The 26,084-nt window shown below is 42.0% G+C and overlaps 1 protein-coding gene across 1 annotated transcript in view; it reads right to left on the minus strand.

Annotated features, from left to right (window-relative positions):
* The window catches only part of CUL3 (cullin 3), a 335,007-nt gene that overhangs the window by 227,079 nt on the left and 81,844 nt on the right, over positions 1-26,084 (minus strand). The window contains exons 3-5 of the mRNA XM_069213488.1: positions 17,238-17,351; positions 5,530-5,690; positions 3,342-3,456 (exon numbers count right to left, since the gene is read on the minus strand). Of these exons, the coding sequence (XP_069069589.1) occupies positions 3,342-3,456; positions 5,530-5,690; positions 17,238-17,351 (390 nt within the window). The remainder of the gene's footprint in view (positions 1-3,341; positions 3,457-5,529; positions 5,691-17,237; positions 17,352-26,084) is intronic.

Raw genomic sequence — 26,084 nt, forward strand, 5'->3', positions numbered from 1 at the left:
GAAGGAATTGGTTCCAATGCATGTTTCCTCAGTAATATGGAGGTCTCCTTTGAAAGGTTGGGTAGATGGAATTCTGATGCTGGCTTTGAAGTAACAGGCAGAGGAAGTGCTTTGAACAACAGTCAGCAGCTATCTATCATCTGTAATACTTTCTCCTAGTGATGAGATTGTGCAACCATCCAACGGAGTGGCTTCCTTTGCGGGGGTGGGGAGTAAGGATTTACTGAAGACTGTTAAAAGCTGGTCTGGCATAGGGTCTTCTTTTAAGAAGTCTGAGGAGGTGTTTTTTACTTAGACGCAGCTTTCACTATGGGCAGAGTGAGGAATTTCTTTTGGGCCATGTCTAGTGCACCTGGTAAAAAAAAAAAAAAAAAAAGGTAAAAGAGGACTCAGTAAAAATAGTGTTTGGAGTGATCCATGACTGACAGATGTTTGTGGTGTCACATTAGGTATATATTCAGTTTAGTGGCTCAGGACACTAGAACATCATGTAAGGTGGTAACGTATTCCACTAACAAAACTCTTAAGCAGTTATGTGTGGAGGATGGGTCCTTGTCGTCTTCCAAGCAAATCCTCTTGTGCAGAAGACAGCTCTGTGCTGTCCTTGCACCAGAGGTTGGAAATCCCTTTGGTGCAATACTTGGGTCCCCCCCGAGCACAGATTCAGATGGGGGGAGGTATTGCTGGAAAGGGAATTGTCTCCCCGTTCCAATGGTACCTTTTGCCAGTGGATCCCTGCTTGGGAATCGCTGCATGAAGGTGATTCCCTAAGCAAGGATCCACTCCACTAGACACCAGGGAGTCTTTTTGGAGTGTTGGAGCTGCCCCCTTGCGAGGGGCTAGAGCTTCCCAGAGCAATAAAGTCTTTCAGCACCAGATTGGAGGTTCTAGCTAGGCACCAGGGACATATTTATTTTATAGGGCCATAAATAGGTGGGGGTAGCCCATTCGGGCATTGGGCCTAGCCGGCACCCACCCATTATTACCCCAGTAGTCTTTCTGAAATCACACCCCTACCTCTACTACCCCCCCACCCCCGAAAGTCTGTGGCAGATTGGAGGAGTCTTTCTCCAAGCCCACTAGGGACTAATTCAGAGGAAGTGGGAGCGGCCCTCACAGCAATAGGGGGGTTTTGGACAAAAAGCCAACAAGAAAGCAGGGATCATTTTTTTGTGGCCAAATGGGTGGGGCAGCCTGCCTAGGCATTGGGCCTAACCCATTCCTCAAATGACTCGCAACAGCCTTTCTGCCTACCCCACCACCCTCTGTGGGTAAGATAAGAGGTCTTCGACTCCCATATGCCCTAGTGAAAGGGGCCGAAAGCCCACTAGACACCAGGGAGTTATTTTTTTTTCTTTTATTTCTACAAGATATGGAGGTAGCCTGCACACACATTGGGCCTAACCTCTGCCTCCCATATGACCCCAACAATCCATCTGCCCCCTACAGGCACTAAAGCATCTCCATCTTTTGGGCAAGGGCAATTTTTTTTTTTTTTTGGGGTAGGAGAGTTGGGCTAAGTCCAAATATCGTCCTACTTCTATGCTGATTGGCTGCCCTTTTCTGGCTCGGGTCAGCTGCCACCTGGGAACACCTACGAAACCAGAACATTTTGGTAAACTAGACAACTGGGAGAGTCTAGGGTGGTATGCTTTGAGTAGATCCCACAAAGTTTTCTTACCCAAAATGCCCTGCAAATCACAATCTTTGCATAACACTGCACATTTTCCTTGCATTTCTGTGACGTTAACTTATAGAATCGGCAGGAATCCACAAACTTCCTACCATTTAGCATTCTCCACTTGTCCTGATAAAAATGCTAACCCACTTGTGTGACTTGGTTAAAGGAGGACCTGCAGTAGACAAAGTGTTTGAAGATCTCCAGTCCCCACCATCTATGTGTGAGAGAGAGGCTAATGGCAAACAAGATTGGAAAAAAACGATGTCAAGGAGAACCTGAAACCTTCAAGGGAGACCGAGGCCTTCTAGGATGAACACTGGCCACCAGAGATATTCTGGAGTCAAACAACATTGATGGAATGTCATTGGTGATGTCTCCTTCTTCCACTTTTACCCAACCTCTCCCTGGACCTGCTTCAAAGGAGTTGTTCTGGATTGTATGTACCGTCGCAGTAGAAGGTGAATGTTCCCTGAAAAACTTGTCAGCTTATTCATTTTCTTTTTTTTATCTTCTAGTTTTCCTTTAAGTGAAACGTCCACCAGGTCTTTGAGGGTCCTCTTTTCCTCACGTTTTCATTTTTTATAAATACAAATTCCTACTACATTTTCACAGGCGTTAAGGACCTTTGGCAGCCCTTGTACCTGGAAGCGAATGGGCACTTTACAAATAAATAAGTTGTTCTGACAGGAAAAACCATGTGGGGTGGGGAGGGGGGTGGGGGTGGGAGGTAGGGAGGCAGTGAGTAATTACCACTGGCTAAGATTAATTCAAGCATTCCATCCAATAATTTTGTACGGCGAACTTGGGTGGGACAGGCATGCCCAGACGTGTCCAGTGCACACTGTACCACTGGGACCAAGCTATACCTGGCTGATGAGCTCTAATCGGAGTGAAATCAGTCCTGGATTGCTTGTGTTCAGGGAGGGCCTGGCAGTTCAGGCTTGACTGCACCCATTGAAGCAGGGTCAGAACTGATTGGCATATGGCTGGGTTTAAACAGAGGTGGCAGAGTGTGCAAAATAACAATGGACTGGGGTTTGGCTAAGTGATTACCTGTGGCTGACATTAACTAATTCAAACATTCTATTCCTTTTTGAATATTTCAGGGACGGTTTACTAAGAAGACTAAATTGAGTATGATGGCTGAGATCTACAGACTTCTTTCCCCAATTATTTTTTTAACTCAATGTTATTCACTCATGCGGTGAAAGCTATAAAACGTAGGTCAAGGCATGTAAGCATCCAGAGGTATAGGAAGCACGGTTTATTAAGCATCATGAAAATTTAGATACCTTTGTCATTGTTCAAACGGTTTGTAACAATCTGAGAATACTTCAATAACAAATTCATAAACAATGCACGCCCTAGCAGTTTTTTTCTAAATCATTACACAGAATTTTGACAGTGAATCAACCAGCTTCAGCCTCTTCAAAATCAGTCATAAAAACCAGACCACAGAGCACCTTCTGTTATATAATGCAGAGTGGAAATTAAAGACGGACAAAATAAATGTACAGTCTAGCTTTTTAAAGTAATCACGGTAAAAGCCAAGCCATTGGCCTTTTAACCATGTGTTTTGCAATTCCCTGTTCTCTATGTGTTCCTCAGCAATGCTGCACTGTGAACTGATATCTGAAATTAAAACAAAACATTTACGTACCTGAAAAAATTCAGCAGACATCTCCAGAAAGGGAGCCTCAAAATCTTCTTCGTAAACCGATCTTCCTTCGAGGCCGAGAATCATTAACATCTGACATGCGTTTCTTATTGCACCTCTGCAAAGAAGATTGTAAATCAAGCTTGCATACGTGTGAGTATATAAATCACAGACTTGAATTAAAAAGTATAGACATAACATTTGTCGAATCAACTTGTGTTGATATATTAGGTACGGTTTATAGCAGTAATCGTAAAAGACTCCAATTTGAAGGTTAACATTAATTATAGCATTCATTACAAAGCTGCATACAAACTGCAGTATAATAGGAATGTTGAACTGTTCAGTCTTTAAGGCTCCTTGTAGCATGGCAGTTGCATGGGAAACATTTAAGACACTTCATTTTCTTCTACAGGAGAAACTTGAGTTATCCTTACTAAGTATTAGGCAGAAAATAAACATGTCTTGTAAGCAATGGGCAGTATGAGGTGCCTTTCAATTTTGCAAGGAAAAAGTGAGGAAATGCAAAGTTAGTATGGTAAATTAGATTTCAGTCCCAAAGCCTACATGTTTACATACTCAAAGAAACTTTTGAAGTGTTCCAATACTTTATCAAATACTTTTTCTCGGACTAAAAACTAAATAAAATATATCCAACAATAAACAAAACAAACTAGGAATGGGTTGGAAGACCAGGTAGTATGAAGAGGTGGCAGGAAAGGACCTGGAAAGGGGCAGGGGGCGCATATGAGATGGCATTTACACAACCATCAGTTCCAAGCAACACTGTGCAGACAATGAGCTGAAACCAGTATGTTTTCCGCTTAAAGTGCGTGTTCTGCTCCTTAGACTTTCCACTTGAAACTTTAGTTCTTGGCTTAATGGAGATGGTGTTTCAATGAAGCCCTATCCCCATGTTTATTTCACTGTATTTACCAGAAAACATGGCCAAAATGGCAACACAGAAACAGGCAAAGACTGAACAGCAATGCATTGGATGCAAAATCAGAATGAAGGGACAAGCTCACCAGAGTTGACAGTAAACAAACTCAGCAGACCAATCACACTCCCTGCGCTTACATAGGCACAGCTGGCAGGGACAGCCTGATGTGGGCCTAGTAAAAGCATGAGTGGGGTGGTGCAGAGGGTGGCTATAGAAAAACACACACACACAGACACACACGTGACAATACAACAGCAAGACAAGGAAGAGTATGGGCGAGGAGCCAGTGCTCAGGACTCAGTGTCTGAGAAATATGGTCTGCCTGTAGTGAATGACAAGCTCAAGAGACATTATTTGGTTGGCTGTTTTACAGTGGTGAGCATGTCACAGAACCTTCTATGGGCAGATTTCAGCCAGACTGAGCCCACCTTGGGAAGAAACTGTTCATCATCACTGATACCGATACCAAGAGTCACTGAGGTGTTTGGCTACTTAAACCTGCTGCTGTCTCACAAACTGATTGGCGGAGCAAGTGGACCAGCAAAAAAAGTCTCCCCTGTGGTTTTCCCATTGTTGTCTGGAGCTGAACAATACACATGGACTGAGTAGCGGTCAGGGGCCTAACAGAAATAAACACTAGGGTAGGTTACAGGGCAAGAAAAAATAAAATCACATAAGGGGATGGAACAGAGTACCATGGGGATGGTAATGGGTAAAGTCCCAGCTAGCAGTGCTTTTCGTTCGAGCATGATGGTGTGCATCTGAAATAAGAGACCGCAGCAAAGTAACAACAAGGTACATAGGAATAACAGGAAAACGTTGCAGGAGGTCAGGGAAGGAAGAGAAGATAAATAGGTAAAGAGCTGTGGACCACTTCCACGCTGGGGCCCACTTTACAACATACAACCGCAGCATGTTTGACATCTACTGGCTGCACGTCCAGGAAAAAACATAAAAGCACAAAGTGACTGTTTCTTACTATTCGGATTTGAAAAGCAAATACTTGGGCTTTGACTCAGTGCTCCACAGTAAGTTAATTTTACCAGAAATATGCCGTCTGCTGATATAGTAAATGTTCAATCAAGGATACATATTTTAAGCAAAGGCTCATAAAATAAATTTTAAAAAAAATAGCTAGAACATACGTCGATGTCACAACAGCTAGCGGAACATTACGTCAGAATATATCGAAACTCCAAAGAATTACAATTCAAATAAAGTAATTTAGTACAAAGTTTGTGACTATACCTGTCTACAACTTCTCCTTTGCGCTCTCTTGCAATCATGTCCAGCAATGTCTGTCGCAAGTGATCCCGAATACAACCATACCGCACAACTTGATCCCGGAAAATTATTAAACCCAAATTATACACATTTTCTACGTTATTTTGTTGTACATAAACCCGGTCCTGTAATTAAGAGAATACAAAGTATTAAACGGGTTAAAGTATGGCTTTTTCTAAAAGATGCATCGATATTCTCAAATAAGGCATTTTTTACGGCTAACAATAGATATAACATTTGGAAGGTCTGTACATTGTCACATACTTTCTTTTATAGCGAAGAGCAAACATGAACATTCAAAGAACTAAGGCACGCATTAAACAACACACCAAGATTAGCACTGTTTACTAGCACAACAGGGCAGGGTGAAATATCCGGGAAACAGCTGTTACAACGAGAGTGCCAGTACCACGCCATTACTTTTACCACGCAGGAATTTACAACGTATGTGCCCTAACAAATTTTGGTGTAAAGGCATGACTTGTAAATGCATATGTGTTTTAAATGTAAATGTAAATATATATATATATATATATATATATATATATATATATATATATATATATATATATATTATATATATATGAAATGTTTTTTTTTTTATATAAAGTGTTTAGGGTGGGTTTCGGTTGCGTTTTAAATGTATTAGGATAGCATTTAGCGTTCATATATATTTATATACACCTTTTATATATGTATATTTTAGGGATGTTTTTGAAGGGTTTAGTTTGGACATTTTCAGGGTTTAGGGTGGGTATGGTTTTTAGGTGGCAAGGGTAATTTTAGGGTTTGTGGTTGGTATGAGTTTTCTGGGTGGCAAGGGTATTTTTATGGTGGGTATGGGTTGGGGAGTTGTGGGGCTTTAAGGATATATTACCCAGTGTACATCTATTCATGGCATGCAGTGCTGCAGATTCACATGCTGTGCATATATCGCCATCTAATGTTGGGCTCGGAGTGTTAGAAGTTGTTTTTCATCAAAAAGTATTTTTTCAAATCACAGGATCGAGTAACTCCTCCTCTTGGTAATAGGGCACCAACTCCTTTGTTAGATTGTTTTCCCCCAGGAGGGTGAAGTAAGGAGTAAAGAATTGTGTATGTACAAATATATATAGAAAGTAAAGAGGTCTATGCAATGTATATACATATGTATATGATTAAGTACTACAACGACTACAGTGTCCCAGGGAGGACGCATGTGAATCTGCAGCGCTACGTGTCACGAACAGATGTACACTGGGTAAGTGACATTTACCGTTCAATGGCATGTGTAGCTCAAGATACACACGCTGTGCACAGACTGAAAAGCAGTTCTCCTCCCAAGTAAGCGGCGGTTAGCCCACAGGAGTTGAAGTGGTTTGAAATAGTGTTTTTAGCACTGCTTGACTAACATTTGCTTGTTGTCAAGATAACACATCCACACAGTAGTGTTTAGTGAATGTGTGTGTTGTAGACCATGTGGCTGCTTTGCATATGTCCGTCATTGGTATATTTCCAATGAATGCCATTGAGACACCCTTTTTTCTAGTGGAATGTGCTTTTGCAGTTACTAACAGATGCCTTTTCGCCTTGAGATAGCAGGTTTGAATACATTTTACAATCCATCTAGCTAATCCTTGCTTTGAAATAGGATTACCTTTATGAGGTTGTTGGAAAGCAACAAAAAGTTGTTTAGTTTTTTTAAAGTCTTTCGTTCTCTCTACGTAATACATTAGAGCTCTTTTGAGATCAAGAGTGTGGAGAGCTCTTTCAGCAGCAGAATCTGGCTTTGGAAAGAAGACTGTCAATTCGACTGACTGATTAATATGAAAGGGTGAAACCACTTTAGGTAAAAAAATAAGTTTTTATTTATCCTAAGTACTATTTTGTGTGCTTGGAAGAAGGGTTCTTCCAAACTAATCTTAAGAATTTCACTTACTCTTCTTAATTAAGTAATTGCTACCAAGAAAGCAACCTTTCATGAGAAAAACTGAATAGTGCATGGGTTCAAATGGTGGACCCATAAGCCTTATGAGCACAGTATTAAGATTCCATTAAGGAGCTGGTGGTACTCTAGGTGGAATAACATGTTTAAACCCTTCCATAAATGCTTTTATGACAGGAATTTTAAACAGAGGGGTATGTTGTCTGATTTGAAGGTAGGCTGATATTGCTGTTAAAAAAATTTAATAGACGAATAGGCAAGATTTGCTTTTTGTAAATAAAGCAAATAAGAAAATATCCTGTACTGATGCTTTAAGTGGATCAATATTTTTAGGTTTGCAGTAATATACGAAAAGTTTCCATTTATCTGCGTAGCTCTGTCTGGTTGTTGGTTTACTTGCTTGTTTTAGAATGTCCCTACATTCTAATGGAAGCTGTAGGTATCCAAATTCTATGACATCAGGAGCCAAGTCAACAAGTTGAGCACAGCGGGATTGGGATGCCTGATTTGACACCTGTTCTGAGTTAACAGGTCTGGTCTGTTTGGAAGCTTGTGTTGTGGTACTACTGACAGATCCAACAGAGTTATGTACCAATGTTGAGGTGGCCACGTGGGAGCTATGAGTATCATAGTGAGGGAAGTGTGACGCATCGTGTTGACCAGAAATTGAATTAACGGGAGAGGGGGGAAAAGCGTAAGCAAATATCCCCGACTAGTTTATCCATAGAGCATTGCCCTTGGATTGAGGGTGTGGGTATCTGGATGCAAAGTTTTGGCATTTTGCGTTTAAGCTTGTTGCAAAAAGGTCTATGTTTGGTGTTTCCCCACATCTGAAAGTAATATTGAATTACTTGTGGGTGAATCTCCCATTCTTATATTTGTTGCTGCGTCCTGCTTAGAAGGTCCGCTAGCTGGTTGTGTATCCCTGAGATGTATTCTGCTAGCAGGTGAATGTGATTGTGAACTGCCCATATCCATATGGTTTGTGCTAGATGGGACAATTGGGATGAGAGTACCCCCCCAGTTTTTTCAAGTAATACATTGTGGTCATGTTGCCTGTCCTTATTAAGACTATTTTGTGTAAGATCTGTGGTTGGAATGCTTTGATGGCTAAGAACACTGCAAGTAATTCCAAGTGGTTTATGTGGTAACTTTGCTGGATTGAGTCCCATTCCCCTTGTATTGTCAGATTGTTGGAATGGGTTCCCCAACCTGCCATTGATGCATCTGTTGTGATTATGGTCTGTGGCACAGGACCCTGAAATGGCCGCCCTTTTACTAAGTTGTGATTCCACCGTTGCAGAGATTTGTAAGTTTGGCGGTCTAACAACACTAGATCCTGTAGTTGACCCTGTGCCTGAGACCATTATCGCTTGAGACACTGTTGCAGTGGTCTCATGTTTAGATGTGCCTTTGGCACTACTGTTATGCATGACACCATCATTCCCAATAGTTTCATAACAAATCTTACTGTGTAAGTTTGATTGGCTTGTAATTGGGATATGAGGGAGTGAAACGTTTGTATCCGTTGTGGATTTAGGTAGGCTAATGCGGAGTATTCAGAATTACTCCTAGATAAGGTTGAATTTGTGCTGGCTGAAGGTGGTAATTGATTGTGAACCCTAATTTGTGTAGGGTATCTATTGAGTATTGTGTGTGTTGGCAGTTTGGAATAGTGCTGGATTTTATTAACCAGTCGTCTAGATAAGGGAAGGCATGTATGTGTTGCCTTTTGAGGTATGCTGCAACTACAGCTAGACATTTTGTTAACACTCTTGGTGGTGCTGTTACCTCAAAGGGTAGTACCTTGAATTGATAGTGCTTGCCTGCTATTACGAACCTTAGATAATTGTGGTGAGCTAGGTGTATAGGAATGTGGAAGTAAGCGTCCTTTAGGTCTAACGCTGTCATGTAGTCTTGTTTATGTAGCAAGGGAATGACAGCCTGTCGAGTGACCATGTGAAAATGCTCTGACAGAATATACAGATTTAGAGGCCTGAGATCGAGAATGGGTCTGAGAGTACCATCCTTTTTTGGCATAAGGAAGTATAGGGAATATACTCCTGTTCCTTGCTGTGAGATGGGAACTATTTCTATTGCCTCCTTGAGTAGCAGAGATTGTACCTCTTGTTTTAGTAGAATAGCGTGTTCTGGAGAGAGTCTGTGAGAACGAGATGGAATGTTTGGTTGAGTAGAGATGAGCTCTAGGCAATAACCATTGCGGATATTTGAGAATACCCATTAAACTGTAGTAATTTTTTGCCAGTGAGAATGGAATTTTTGCAGTCGTCCTCTCACAGGAGATGTATGGTGCTGTGGACTGTTTGGGACGTCATTGTTTTGTGGATGTTGAAGCACCCTTTGAGGCTGGGAATTTACCTCTGGACCTGAAATGTTGTCCTCTGTAAGAGCCTCTGAATGACCCCCTTGCGCAATACTGTTGGCCTTGCTTTGAATGGGAGTTGGAAGCCTCAGTAGTTTAGGTTTTAAATCTTCCCCTAAATTGTGGTTTTCGAAAGGAACCCCGTAATGGTGTAGTATAAAGAGCTCCCAGGGCTTTTGCTGTGTCAGAATCTTTTTTGAGTTTTTCTATGGTTGTACTCACATCTGGTCCAAAAAGCTGTTTTTTATTAAATGGCATATTAAGGACCGCCGGCTGTATCTCTGGTTTGAAACTGTAGGACCTCAACCATGCATGTCGCCTAATAGTAACGCTGATATTCATTCCTTTAGCTGCAGTGTCAGCTGCATCTAGAGCAGACCTAATTTGATTATTTATGATGGCCCGACCTTCCTCTACAATTTGCTGCGCCCTTTTTTGGTGTTCTTTGGGGAGATATTGCAAGAATTCTTGCATCTCATCCCAATGTGCCCTGTCATACCTTGCTAACAGGGCCTGGGAACTGGCAATACGCCATTGGTTGGCTGGTGCGTTGCCACACTTTTCCCCACCGCATCAAATTTACGGCTTTCCTTGTCGGGGGGAGCAGGGTATCCCTAGAAGACTGACTATTGGCGGTAATTGCGGTCAGATGTAAATTGGGTCTGTTGGTGCAGGCTTATATTTTTTTTGACAATTCTTGGGCTTAGAATCCTAGCTTTAACTGGTTCTTTGAAAATTGTGTCTGCATGTTTGAGGATACCAGGAAGCATTGGTAGACACTGGTATTGCTTATGAGTTGAGGACAGGGTATTGAAAAGAACGTCTTCCTCTAAAGGTTCTGCATGCATTTGTACTCCATGGTATGCAGCTGCTCTGGAGATAACCTGGTTGTATGCTGTATTATCCTCAGGGGAGATGGTCTGTTGGGCTACAACTCCGGATCGTTAGTTGTGATAGGATCTGAATCGTACATATCCTATGGATCTATGGTTTAACTAGAATCACCCCTTTCTTCTTCTTATGTGGAAGTGTGAGAGTGTAATGGTGAAGGTGGTGGAGTCAGAGGTTGTGGTGAAATGGAAAAATGTGGTGCATGTGGTGGAGAAAGCTCAACAGGCTCTGGCTTTTCTTTTCGCTTGTAGATTTTTGCCGGTGATGGGGCAGTATCCAGAGTTTTATGGAATGCTAACTTCCTTTTAGTCTGTGAAGGCATAGAAGTAATTATTTTTCCAGTCTCTTTCCGGAGCAGAATTCTCCTTTGTTTGCTGTCCTTAACCTCCAAAATGGGTTGAATGTCAGATTCCTCCTTTTGATGTCCTGAAGCATGTTTTGTGCTTTTAGAGGAATGTTCGGTCTTGGGCACGTGCTTCATTCTGTGTAAGATGTTTTTTTCGGCTCTGAAGTTGGACCGAGATGTTTCGGGTTCGGAGCTGGCAGCCGAGGTTTTGGTTCCGAAGCACAGCAGACTTTTTTCGGATCCAATGGTACTAGATGTCGACTCTGTTCGGAGGTGGAGGCTTGTATTTTTCTGCTAGACCTCGACACCGAAACAGGCGTGGTGGCCTGCTGAGGGAGTGCCCTGGCCTCTTTCGGGACCGAACCCAAGGTAGGTTGACGATTAATTTTTTCCGGGTGGAACCACGGCTTAAAAGCAGTGATGCACCCAAGGACTTGCCTGATTTTTTAATTGCTGGTGTCGGAATAGGTGTACTCACGTATTGTGCCGCTGATATTGCCTGGCTGTCGTCCTCTGAATCTTGCTCGGAGTCTGGGATTGAAACTGCCATTTGTGCCTGCTCTTCGCCAAGGACGTCGGTGGTGGACTCAGTTTCGATGCCATCTCCAATCTTCTTGCCCTTTGATCGGGTAATGTTTAATTCGATCGAAAAGACTAACACGCCTCACAGCTTTCTTCTCGATGTTCTGGAGGAAGGCAGAGATTACACACTAAGTGCTGGTCAGTGTATGGAAACTTGGTGGGGCACCGAGGACAGAATTGGAATGAGTCCGATCCATTAGCCTATGAAGCAGTAGGCCCAAACAGGCCCTAAGAGGGCGCCCGAAATGGCGTTTACTTGAACGCCGGTACTATCAGATCGAGTGCAGAAGGAAACCACATTTGAAACAATACCAACGGTATGAGAGCGAGAGGTAACATGTCCGAACCAGACGGCGGAAAGAAAATAACCTAATAAAGGAGTTGATGCCCATGCGCACTATCACCGAGAGGAGGAGTCACTCGATCCCGTGACTCGAAAAAAAGACTTCTTTGAAGAAAAACAATTTGTAACACTCAGAGCCCAACACTAGATGGCGATATATGCACAGCATGTGTATCTGCAGCTACACATGCCATTGCATACACATATACATGTGTATGTATTTATACATGTGTAAATATATATAAAAAAATTACATATATAAATATATAGCAATACCATGCCCCTCCACTTGGAAACATGCGTAACCACCAGTCCTCAAGGAAGAAAACTGACGCGGCCACAATTGTCTTGGGTCAATGATTTAGTCATATGGCAACATCCACACCCAACGTGTTCCGAAACACGGGGACTGGTGGCTATGCATGTCTCTGAGTAGGGGGGGGGGCATGGTATTCATTTATGGGGTTCCCGGGCTCAGATGGCAAGCAAGCTTTAAGACTGATATAAATATATGTGAATGTATTTATTTTTATATATATATATATAAATAAATATTTTAATGTATACAAAGAGAGTGTTTATACCCAACTGTACATTTTATTTTTTTTATTTTTTATTTTTTTATTACAAAAGCATATGCATTTACCATGTATTTCTTTACCATGTAAATCTAGGTATTTTACAGGAAAATATAACTCCTTTGTACATATACAGAAAGTGTTAGTACTTACCTGTAAAATACTTTTTATTGGCGATACCTTAACTAGGCATATGCCTTAACCATTCACGTTTTACAACGAAACTCGTTGTAAAGGCATGCGTGGTAAAGGTTATGTGTGGTAATGGCATTCACGTTGTAACAGCCGTAGTGTAACGACATGGGGTACAATGGAATGTGTGGTTCAGTCATACAACCAAATATCCTGTGCACACAGCCCACTTCTAGGATTTCGGTTTGTGAAGACAAAATTTAACGTGGTTAGCCATCATCCAATTTTTGGAATCAAATAAGCAAGGTATGTTGACAGAGGCTCTGGAACTTCATGACCAGGGCACCATATGCGTAATCAATAGAAGTGTGACCTAAAGATTGAATCTGGCCTGGTAGAGGGTTAAGTTAGATATTGAAAAGAAAGACAGAAATTGGTGTGGCCTGAGGAATCCCAGCCTGTGGGCTTAACAGGACAGAAATATATTCAGATAGAGAATGTAATGTGGACTTGTTTTGCCAGGAGGGAGGCTATCCAATCAAAGGCACTGCTCGTAATACACACTTCTGCTGAGTGCTCAACAGAGTTGGGTGAAGGACTGAGACAAATGCTGCAGAGATCTAGCAGAATCAATGTGGCTGACTCATTAGAATCAACCTGTATTCTGAACTCATGCGCAGTAGAGACCGGGATAAATTCAGTAACTCTGCCTGGGACGAAAACTAGCCTGAACAAAGGAATGCGCGTTCTTGTTTTAATACATGCCAGTCCATTGGTGGAGGCTACATTTTCTTTTTCTTTGGTGAGAACCATTTGCTCTTGGTAAGTAGTGTACAGGTATTCAGTAGCTTTAGTAGGGTATAATGCTTCTTCAGAAACAGTTTCGAAACACAGGATTTTGTAGAAAATTGCTGGGAGCATGGGTCGGCTGGGGTCATGGATGTTAATTTGGGGTTGCCAGAAGTAGCAACTGTAATCCATCACTTGCGCTACAGCACCCCATGGCAAAAATGAGTTGATGAATTAGCAAGTGTATTTCAAAGACGACTGCAGCCTGTGAGAAAAAAGGGAACGGTGTAATTGACAAAAGTTCTAATTTTTCGTTCTCAAACTGAAAACAAACTTCAAACAAATATCTTTCACTAGTCCTATAGAAAGTATCCTGTTTTAACATGTTAAGAGTAGGTGTGAAAATTAAGTTCTGTTTAAAGACAGATATTTCACATCTTTGGTGTGAACGATCAGCGGTTTTAGGTCTGGCTTGACAGTACTGATGTATGCAATCCAAATTACTAATTATTTAAAAATAGATATAGGAAGTTTTGTTCATTCACAGGAGTACTATTCGCTCATCTCATTATTATATCACTTCTTGTGATGTGAGTTGAGGGCAAGGGTATTGTCACTTCTGCTACTACTGGCTTTTCAATCAATCAGTCAATTGCAAAGCGCAACACTATCACCCCTAAGGGTATCTGGGTGCTGAGGGTGCTGCTACTGCGTCAAAAAGCCAGGTCCTGAGTTGCTTACTGAAGATTGCCAGAGAGGGTGCCATTTGGAGGTGGAAGAGGGGGGGGGGGGTTCATTCAAGCTTTGGCGTCAGTGAAGAAGAAAGTGTGACCCCCCCCCCTCCGCAGCAGGTGCGATGGATGCGGGTGACTTGTGCAAGTGAGAGTGAAGAGGAGCGCAGATGTCTCAAGGGAAGATGGAAGTTGAGCCCGTGGTTGATGTAGGAAAGACGCAGTTTGTGGAGAGCTTTCTAGGAGTGTGTGATTACCTTGGACTGGCATTTTTTCTGGACAGGGAGCCAGTGGAGTTTCCTGAGGTGAGGAGTGATGTGGGTATGCTTTCTTAGGAGCTGGGAGGGAATACCAGTGTAGAACATGTTGCCCTAGTTGAGGCGGCTAGTGACAAGGGCTTGTGTGACCATCTTTCTGGTGTGTACTGAGATCCATCTGAAGATCTCACGGAGGGTGTGGAAACAGGAGGAGGCGACTGCGTTGACTTGCTGTTTAATGGTCAGTTGGCTGTCCAAGATTATGCTGAGGTTGCGAGCGTGGTCAGTCAGTGTGGGAGTAGGTCCCAGTTCCTTGGGAGAGTAGGGAGAAGAATAAAGTATTTGGGCTTGCATAGTGGGCTTTTTTATTACACTTTCCTATTAATGGAAGCCTGGGGCAGACTCTCAAGAGGAACGTTTGTGGAAATGTTCTAATGACCTGAAGTTCATTTTTAACTTGCTGTTAATGTTTAAACAGATTTTTGACACAGGATGGGCACAAAACAAAAACACAGAAGGAGTGAGAGACTCAAAACACGAACACAAAAGTTGAGACATAAAAAAAAATACCAAAAGATGAAAAGCAGTGGGAAAAGATTTCAAAACCAAACGGAAACCATTAGCAAACTACACCAAAATCGGAAAAACAAACAGTTAAATTTCAGTAGGAGAAACAAACACTTCAAAATTCATGATCTCGTAGAAACCTTTTAATATGGATAAAATAAATGCCTAAACTGTGCTTTAAGACAGACCCATTTGGGTGTGTGTTCATGTACAAATAAAAAAAAAAAAAGAAGTCCTTATAATTGTTCCAGTATACTGCACACACCTGGAAATAGTTGAGATGTATGAATATCGAGGAAGATATTCTAACTGAACTTATTTTTCCGCATCCAGTTGCTAGAACTGGAGCTGCATACTAGGGTTCTCTTAAGTAGAATGAATATGTGGTCGGGTGTGGAATTTAATAAAATATCTACTTGTCCATGGGAAAGGTTGCTTCTTAAATCTACTTGTTCTGTGAAAAAAATCTACTTTGCCCTTTGGTGCCATGTAGTAGGATGACAAATTATGGCAGCAATCTCATTATGTAAGAGCTCTGCTAATAGCCTCTCCCATTATTCCAGGGCTTATACTATAGTAGGGCTTCAGTTCTAGCAATTTCAAGCCCCTAGTATAGCAATTTCCTTATTTTGCCACCTTTCCGCAGTTCTACATGCGGAGGCTGGAGTAAGCAATAGTTCCAGGGCTGGAAAGCCTTTGAGTCTGGGCAAACCTACTAACATGCATGTTTTAAGGATTTTCACCAAGACTTCTGTAATCTTTTTCCATACTGAGAAAGGCTGCAAATTTACGTCTGAAAAGGGCAGAAGTAGAAGTTCTTCCAGGGTTTGGGGGAAAATGGTTGGAGGGAAACTGAACTTGTAAAAAAAAAAAAAAAAAAAAAAAAAAAAAAAAGATTTTCGCACACCCAAATCTACACATGCATATTTGCTCATGTTAAGATACAGTTCACAAATATGTTCTAGGAGTATGATTTCCTGGTCCACTTCTGTAAAGTCTTGTGAATTCATGAAAGCCACTAATTCAAAGACATTTATCATGGATGCACTTTTGTGACTTTCTTTAATAATTGGCCCACTAATTAGGTCTAACATTGACCAAGACATTTTTTTAATTTTTTTAATCAAATTTCTATTTCTCTCTCCATGTATCTATTGGCTAGTTTTACTGTGAGCGATAGCATTCTGCTCTTCCACACAAAGCATATTGGCACATAAAGTAGTTTTGTTCAGTGCCAGGAACTACTGTGGCAATGTGTGCTTTTTGAGACCCAAAACTATTTTTTGCTTTTTGCCAATGTTTGTTACAATGGTGAGGGCCTGGCAGCTCCTGCATCCAAAAAGTGTTACAAAAGCCATGTCAAAACAAGACACGCATTGACAAAACCAAAAGACTGACAACCAATGTTAGATCGGCTGGCTTTGCCGGTGCTAGTTTATTTTCATGTTTCACATAATCTTGTTAAAAAAGGTTACTGTCCTTTTCCATTATGAAAACAGTTTTTTGGAAATACTAGCGTGCATCAACACATTTTACTAAATGATGCTTCAAAGAAATAGTACCTAAAATTTCACAGTAATTTAGCAAAACCTTTTTTTCCCTCCTTCCATTTTTTTTTCTGAATATTTTAATTTGAAAGCAAAGAATCATCAATCTTCCTTACAAGCTTCTGTACATATTTACATTTAATCCGAGCATTCTGGGAGCATTATATGTAGCCTCATATTCTAAACCTTTTCCAAAATATATACACTTTTTAGACTGGGAACCACTGTCAATAGTGCAGGGTGAGAGCTTTAAATAGATCACTGACAGTGGTTCCAGAAAAAAACACTCATCCCAATAACAAAGGCTTTGCATTAATGAACCATAAATACAAGTTCAAACAGCATTAGCGTATGGACACAAATATTACCTCAACTGCTGACAGTTACCTTTCTGATAAACTGGTAGCGGAAGGGTTTGTGCTCCAGGGCGTTGGGCCTACTTGTCCCAATGACAAATAAACATGAAAACTTGTTGTCCTTGACCCCAAAACAATATGTCCTGGGAGTCGGGCTACAGGAATTCCACACTCCTGGTGGTGCATACAAAAATTAGCTTGCATGATAGCAAATATCAAAACTAAACTGTAAATTTAAGTACACACCATATACATCAGGATGTCTCTAATCATAACCATGGCAGTCTGATGGTCATTCCAAGCTTGATTTAACGTCTGTAGAAAATTGTTATTTAAAGAATTTAACACGTCTTCCCGCACCTGAAATAGAAAAGAAGACAATGGAAAATTAAGTATTCCACTGCATAATAAGGAGTGATATATTTAGGGTGCAGTTTTTTTTTTTTTTTTTTACTAATCAATCCCATTTTTAAACTGCATGCAGTTCAACTGCAAGCCACACGCTTGCACTAAATTACAAATAAGACAATAATTGAGTTAATACAAATTATCTTACTCAAATATAAACGCCAAATCAACTGCAATAATGTTGACACATGACAAATAAATACCTTCTATAATCTCAAAATACTATCCATAAGAACACTTCTGGGCATCCTAGTACTAGGATCTTTCTTTATTCTTAGCATTTTTATGGCAATGTCTTATGATGGAGTTTGCCTACTTTTTTCAAATTGATACAGCAACATGCACCAGTGACACCATCATTAACGGCATTCGTTCCCAGCATTTGTGCAGCAGATGTTTTGTTTTCTGAGTTATGACTGATACCCCAGAGTCTAGGTGATCTCATGTCATAACAAATGTGTTTGACTCCAGAGAAAAAGTGACATGTTTAATTGTACTTCACAACAGAACAGCAGCTAGAAGTTCCACTAAAATAGTCAGACATCGTGCATGTTCAATATTATAAACATTTTTGCTGTATTTTCAATGTTATAATTATTTCTGCTGTATTATAAACATCATATTTTTATAACATCAAGAGCAACCCATCTGCCAAAGGGAACACGGGTATACTAGGACAGTGGTTCACCTATGGCTCAGTTAAAACATATCATTTAGCAGGTGACTCATAACAGGAGAACGCGGGATTGGATAAGTCAAAGGTATTGAACAAGTACCTGGAGTCGGTAGAGTGGCCAAACGCTCAGATCTGTTGTCTTTGAAAAAGCCTACAACTGTGCCATTTATCATAATTGCAGTTGTCAGGAGCCAAACTGTTAAAGAGGCATTAGCTACAGGACATACGTATTTAAAGCTTCTGAACTCAGCTTCCCAGACACTAAGACATTCTACAGTCAGACTGCTGACCATACCCAGATTCTGCATCTAAGCTTCGAAAGTTTCTTCCTCTCAGACTAAGAAAGCAGACATACACCCTATCATTTCGAAAAAAGCTAATACAAGGTTATTACTTAAACAATAAATGTACTGGGACTATACCGCTCTCTTCTCTCATTTAGTCTCAACACTACAACATCTTTGTTAACCAAGCGCTTTACAAACATTTATAAAAATTACACTGATTTTTATATATAGACACCAAGATCATCAATATTGGGCAAGTAATTTAGACGTTATAGACTTTTCAAGAAAACCAAAGAAAGAACAGAGCTGTCAGATTACATGGTGTGTGCAATGTCGTGTTTTCAAAATGGTTTCCACCATTTCATGCATTCTGTGATGGCAGTCTGCATGTGTTTGAGTACGGGTCCCTTAGGGTGGCATAATACATGCAGAAGCCTTTAGGGACCCTAAACTAGGGGGTACCATTTACCAGGGACTTAGAAGGATTAAAATGCCCTTACCAATTGGGTTACAATTGTAATTTACATCGTTGTTAGGGAAAGAGTACTGCCACCGGGCCCTGGTTAGCAGGGACCAAGTGTACTTTCCAGAGTCACAAACCAGCAGGTAGTAGTCCAAAAGGGGGCAAAACTGGAGGAACCTGCAAACAGCCCATTTTCCTAGACAGGCATACGATTTAACAGAACGGAGCATCCACATCAAAAGTATAAAGCCCCATTTAGTCCTCTGTGAATGAGACAATAGGAAGGGTGGTTAAAACACTTGTAAGTGCACTAAAGAGGCAATAACTGCATCCCCATGCAAGGCAAGCAGTACAGTTCGATTCCATTCCTTGATAACCTCTAAAAGAGGGCCCTTAATTTTCTTCAAAAGAGGACCAACAGAACTCTATAATATCGAGTTACTGGAAAGAATCTGGGTCACTCCTACGTAACCTGCGACCTAAAGCAGAGGACTCCTTGGTGCCATAAGAACAACAATGCATGTCATTATTTTTGTTCTCTGTAATCAATTATACCCATAAGACATTCAAGGGCGGCTCTTCTATTCAAAATCCCTGAAAATGATTTAAAAAAATGTGGAAACAGACCAGTAACAACCGAATCATGCGGCGGGGTTCTATACTGCCATGCAACTGCTCTCCAATTTTAAAGAAGTTGCTGAGTGTTCCACAAATTTTTAATGGAAAATTATTGCTGATTTTAAGCAAAGTGCAACTATAAAAGATGCAAAATGTTCATAATGTCTCATATAAATGTGATGTACTAACATAGAAGTCACATATACAATGCCAATCTGCAACTGTGGGCACTTTGGCTGACACTCAAAAGTTTCAAACTGCCTAGAAACTGACATCTAGAGCTACAGACAGCCAACGTGACTAATTGTTACGTACAGAATTGGGAAAAAAAAAAAAAAAAAAAAGGGTACAAGGACCCATCCGCTACAGGAGGGCATATCATTTCTTACACACATGTAAGAGTGATGATATGTGCCTGCATTTTTTCACTTCACATACCTATGAAAGGACGCAGGTGACATTTGTTTTTTAAAAGAAAAAAATTAAACTGGAGGAGGGCAAAAGCACCTTTTGTAAGATGGCAGCAATATACTGCTGTGATTTCCAAAAGAAAAATAAATAAGTAAAAAAAAACATGGTACCTTTTTTGGAGTTGGAGGACAAAAGAGGAGTATAAGGTCGGTGCATATGTTAGACATTTGAATTTTAACTCTTTGCAGTATGGATCAGATCTGGGCCTAGCAATAAATGGGCCAGTGAAACACAAATACATAACTACAGGTATTTACTCTGACCTACATCTTTCCACTAGTAGAGGTACTTCCATCTCCAGCTTCTGGACAATTCTTTACGCTGGGAAGTTTTGGGAGCCCTAAGAGTTGTAGCTTAAAAAAAAAAAAAAAAAAAATTACGTAGCTTATCAATCACTGGGCTATGGTGTAAAAAAATGTGATGTAAGGATTTGCAGATGAAAAATACTCGAACTCTGGATGTAAGAAATTCAAGGCCATGGAGGATTAATCCTCAACAATGTGGCGTAGAGACTGAGGAAGCCATTGAAACATGTGTTGGGCTCTTTTCAAGTTCACTGGACTCCAGCCGACAGTGTATAAAAGGTGCAAGGGCCTATAAAGGTTGTGGAGAAAATCCCATGATAGGGATAAGAAAGAAACTAGAACAAATCTGCAGTACAACATTATCATGCACTTTGCAGAACCACCCGGGCAACATTCTATTCACACAAATTCACTGCACCGCAAAACTGCTCTACAACACTCTTTAGAGTAGTGAAAGAACTCTCTGACCCAAGCAAGGTCTCGCTGGCTCCATTGTTATTGCAGCTAAATGCGAAGAGCTGGCACACTTCTTCGTTAAGGTGAGACATCCAACATTCCCTGTTGATGACTCAAGATGGGCAACTTCCAGTGAAATGGATGAAACCTGGTTCTAGGAGGCCCCACCTATCACAGAGGAAAACACTTTACAGACCATACACAATTTGAACTCGCTGCCCCCACTTCCTCTTTTATTTGGTTTGTTACAGTTTAGAAAATCTGACTCCCCGTGGAATCCTCTCCCTCCAGCTAATCTTAACACACTGGGCACTGACTTATCGGTTCTGGTGGGGCTACCTAATTCTTCCTTGCAAGAAGGATGCGTATCCAAAGTTTGGCTTGGAAATATAACATGGTTCTTCCCCTCCTAAAAAAAAAAAGAAAAAAAAAAAGAAGCCTAGTTTGGACCCTTTTATCGGGTCCAAATTTACACGATGTCAATGCTCCCCATTCTTTTCAAAATTCTGGAGAAACACATGAATACAAAATTGAACTCCTATGTAGCCTCCCAGAATTACTTGCACCCATCTCAGTCAGCCTTTAGAGCAAGACCTAGTACTGAATCCACCCTCCCGGGCGTCACAGAACATCTGAGAGAGCTCCTGGACGAGGGTGGAACAGCCATGTTCATCTTACTCGATCTCAGCACAGCTTTCGATATAGTGGCACATACCACTTTTAAACAAAAATTGAAGGACTTCGGGGTCCAAGGGACAGCCCTGGATGCCCTCCTTTCTGAATGGTTGCACTTTCCAAGTCTCTGCCTGTTCCACCTCAAAATCGCATGACCTCACTTTGGGTGTCCCTCAGGGATCAGTCTTGATCCTTATGTTCTTCAATATCTATGTCCGTCCTCTTGCACACTTGGTAGAGATGCGGTCTTACACTGTTATACAAGGATGACATCCAACTTATCTTTTCTCTGTCATCTGCTCTGAGATACAATTCGGAGGCCTTGAATCCCTGTCCGACTCAGGTCTCAACCTGGATGAAATTCAACTTGCTAAAATTTAACGGTGAGAAGACTGAGGTAACAAAACTCTAAGTAAGAATCCACTACTTTGGAGCCCACAGCACCGGACTCAGGCCTTGGGAGCCCTTCCCGAACTGGTCCCAAAGTTAAGAACTTAGGCTTTTGGCTGGACAAGAATTGGTCTATGAAACCTCAGGTTCCCACAGTAGTTTCCATTGTGTTTAGCAGTCCTTAAATAGCTGTGAAAGATTATATGGATGCTTCCTTTCTCAGCTCAAAGGATGGACATCCAAGCCCAGATCTTCTCAAGATTAGACTACGGGAACATCCTCTACCTGGGAGAAAAGAAGGCTTCCATCAGACGTCTACAAGAAGCACAGAATTCTGTTGCTAGGCTACTATACGGACTCTGAAGACCTAACTCTGACTTATGCCTCCTCCATGAGCTGCACTCACTCTCGGTGGAAAAAGGGTACAGTTTATGGCACTATGTTATATGCAAAAGGCTAGGACTGGCACTGGGCCGAGACACAATTAATGGTCCCCTACCAGCCTTCGCGCTATGCGTTCGAGCACCCAGCACTGTGCACAGTTTCCACAGTTGGACTAGCCCATATAGGAGGTTGTTCCTTTTCATTTCTGGGTCTTTAGCTCTGGAACGCCCTACTCGAACACTTGAGCAACTGCCCTTTTCTGGTCCTCTTTTGAACTTGGTTAATTTAATCCGGTTAGTGTCACTTGCCCTTTTCTAATGCCATCGTGCTGGGAAACCCCGTTTGGGTAGCTGTGCGCATTGAAAATTTTATAATAGCAGCAAATTTTCGGCTCTCCCAATCACTCTTATACAATATGACTATCTGAGGTTTTACAGCAAGGAATCATCAAATATCCTTTGGTTAAATATAGAAAGATCATTTTTCCGTGAACCACTTATATCTTCACCAACCGCTACAGAACGTAATGTCACACACTCAAAAACAACTCTCAAATAAAACCAAAGCACATTTTCAGCTAGATAACAAACTAGATAGGATAAGAGGTAATTCGAACTATATGTCCTGTTAGAAAAAAGATAAAATTTGATAAAAGTTTACTGGGAGCATCAGTCCTCCCAGATTATAAACCTTCTGAAGGATTTGGACTTTTGGAAATCCCTGTTGCCTTAAGCAAACAATACAGAAAACATTTGATCTGAATAATATGGAGATTTATAATTTCTTGAAAATCAAAAGCAACTATTATTAAAATGCACGCTGAATAGTGTCCAGGTTTCTCTCTAATATAACATTTATATCTCATCAAGGATCAATGTTGAACCAGAAAACAAGGGAAGAAGGCTGGCCCAGGTATTCTTATATTCGCGTGCACATAAACAAAGACCTTTAATATGGAAATTGATATATGCAACTAAGGTCTGCACTAATTCCACCACATACAAGATTCATCCTTTAAAAATCTTACTGGAATACAGCAAAGTTACAGAAATTGAGTCTTACAGCCACTGCCACAAGCTGCTTTGCTATGAAGCGACATGGACCTTTCGCTCTTCTCATTTAATTATAAACTGATTAGACACTTCTGGCAGGATATCACAACATACGTTCAAGATATTTTTTTACCTCAGAGTAAACCGATATTGGCAGATCAGTAACTGCATTTACATTGAGTCTCCAAGACAGAATTTTACTGTTTCTTACCTCTAGTTTTAGGTACTAAAGAACAAGTTACTTACCTACGGTAAAGCCTTTATCTGGTGGAGTCTCTCCTCTTCTTTAGAAGGATGTGGGGTGAGTAAAAGGTAGGCAAAGTGATGGATTGGACTACGTGAAAGCGCGTAATCACCTTAGGGAGAAATTAAGCCCTAGTGCAAAGCACCACTTTGTCAGGGTAAATGGTGAGGTATGGCAGCTTAGATGACAATGCCTGCAGCTCACTCACTCTGCGGGCAGAGGTAATGGCCACAAGGAAAGCGGTTTTTAGTGTCAGAAGCCTGAGAGGACAATTGTGGGGTAGATTAAAAGGAGCACACATCAGGAATGTCAGTGCCAAACTCAAATCCCACTGGGGCAGGATGAATGATAAAGGAGGAAACATGTGGGTAAGGTCCGTAAGGAACTAAATAACAATAGGAGACTTAAATCGGGTAATATTAAAAAAGCTGATATGGCAAATAGATAACCTTTGAAGGTGCCCAAAGAAGAGCCTACAAGGCCTAAAAAAAGTATGAACAAGAGGACCTCCGAAGGAGGGGCAGAGAGGGAGTAGTAGACTTGTCTGCACACCATGCCACAAATTTATTTCAATGACAGGCCTATACTGTTTTGGTGGAGTGATGCCTGGCTGCTAAGATAACACGACATACTTCAGCCAGAAGGCCAAATGCAGTCAACTGTCTCTGCTCAATTACCATGCAAGAAGGCAGAGACTGGACAGGTTTGGGTGGAGAACCTTCCCCTGATGCTGTAACAGAAGATCGTCATGAATGGGCAGTCTGATCAGAAGAACGATGGCAAAGCTCAAAACCTTGCGATACTAAACTCTTCATGCCCAGTCTGGGGCCACAAGAATTACTTGGGCCCAGTCGTTCTTGATCTTTTTGAAAGCTCTGGACAGAAGTGGTATGGGTTGAAAGGAGTACAGGAGGCCAGAGCTCAACTTGCAAGAAAAGTGCTGCAGAGCTAGTGCCGCCTTGTAAACTCCAATGCGCAAAACTGCTGACATTGTGCGTTCTCTGCGGAGTTGAACAGATCTTTCCAAGGTTCTCCCTACTGCTGAAAGAGGCTTTGCACCACCTCCGGATGGAGACACCATTCGTGATAGATCAGGCATTGTCGGCTTAGTACATCCGCTCTGGCGTTCAGAGAGCCTGACAGGTGTTGAACCACTAGGGAAATGCCTGATGTCCCAGCCATGTCTGGAGATGCAGAGCCTCCTGACAAAGGGTCCATGACCCCACCCCCTCGGTTTGCTGCACCACCACATGACGGTTGTGTTGTTTTCAGTAAAATCCTGCACTACTTTCCCTTTGAAAGAGGGAAGAAATGCTTTCAATGCCAGTCTGATGGCCCAGAACTCCGAAAGGGTGCTATGGAGTCTGGACTTTGATAGAGGGCAGATGCCTCTGATCCCCACCTCTACTGAGTGGCTGCCCCATCCATCACTATTGTCAGATCTGGTTGGGGGAAGGGAACAGAATCTGCCTCTGACCCAATCAGGGTCTGTTAGCCATTACAGCAGATCTTGCGCACTTACCTTTGAGATCTGGACTGCGTCACAAAGATTACCCCGATGCTGCAACCACTGGAACTTCAGGTCCCACTGCAGAACCTGGATATGCCATCCAGCATGAGTCACCAGCAGGATGCAGGAGGCCATGAGGCCCAGCAGCCTCAGAATCATTCTCACTGAAGTCCAGGATAGAGGCTGAAACATCAGTATCATAGCCTCAAAATCCTGGACTCGCTGCTCTGGAGGATAAGCCTGAAACTGCAGTGCATCCAGAACAGCTCTGATAAAAGAGAGTGTCTCGGAGGAAGTCAGGTGTGACTTAGGCATGTTTATAGTGAATGAATGACATGAATGCAGGAGGTTCACACAGTAGTCGGGAAGTGGGAAACAACAGCCTGGGGCGAGCCTGCCATCAACAGCCAGTCGTCGAGGTAGGGGAAGACTGAATCCCCTAACCAGCGCAGATAAGCTGCGACCACCGCCATCACCTTAGTGAACACCCATGGGGTGTTGGTAGGGCCAAAGGGGTCGCACAGTGAACTTAAAGTGCTTGTGGCCCACCGTGAACAGCAAGTAGTGTCCCCAAGTCCAACGCTACCTTCCAGTCTCCTGGGGCCAAGGCAGATCAAACCTGAGGCAGAGTGAGCATTTTGAACTTCTCCTTCTCAAGGAAGAGATTGAGGGACCAAAGGTCTATGATAGGGCAGAGGCCTGTCTCCTTTGTGGCTACCAGAAAGTAGCAGGAATAGCAACCACGACCTGTTAGTGGGACAGGGACCTGCTCTATGGCTCCCTTGGCCAAGAGAGCCGTAACCACCTCCTGGAGAAGTGCCAGGTGGTCCTCCAAAATCGGATCATATGATGGTGGTATGGAGGGTAGGGTAGTCACAAAGGGGAGGAAGTAGCCCCTTCAGACTATTTGCAGAACCCACCTGTCTGACATGATGGACTGCCAGCGGAGCAGGAGATGGCAAATTCTGCCTCCGACTAATGTCTGGTGGAGATGCATCAGACTAGAAGATTTGGAGGCTGCTGCAGGGGGTGGAGGTGACGGTGGATCGGCCAGCCCACTGGCTCCCTGATCCATGAGGACGCTGGATCCCACATCCCCAGCCACACAGAGGCTGTGCAGGATGCACGGCATGGGGACTGAAGGGGAATGGACA

The sequence above is a fragment of the Pleurodeles waltl genome, chromosome 11, assembly GCF_031143425.1.
Source record: "Pleurodeles waltl isolate 20211129_DDA chromosome 11, aPleWal1.hap1.20221129, whole genome shotgun sequence".
NCBI classification, from domain to species: domain Eukaryota; kingdom Metazoa; phylum Chordata; class Amphibia; order Caudata; family Salamandridae; genus Pleurodeles; species Pleurodeles waltl.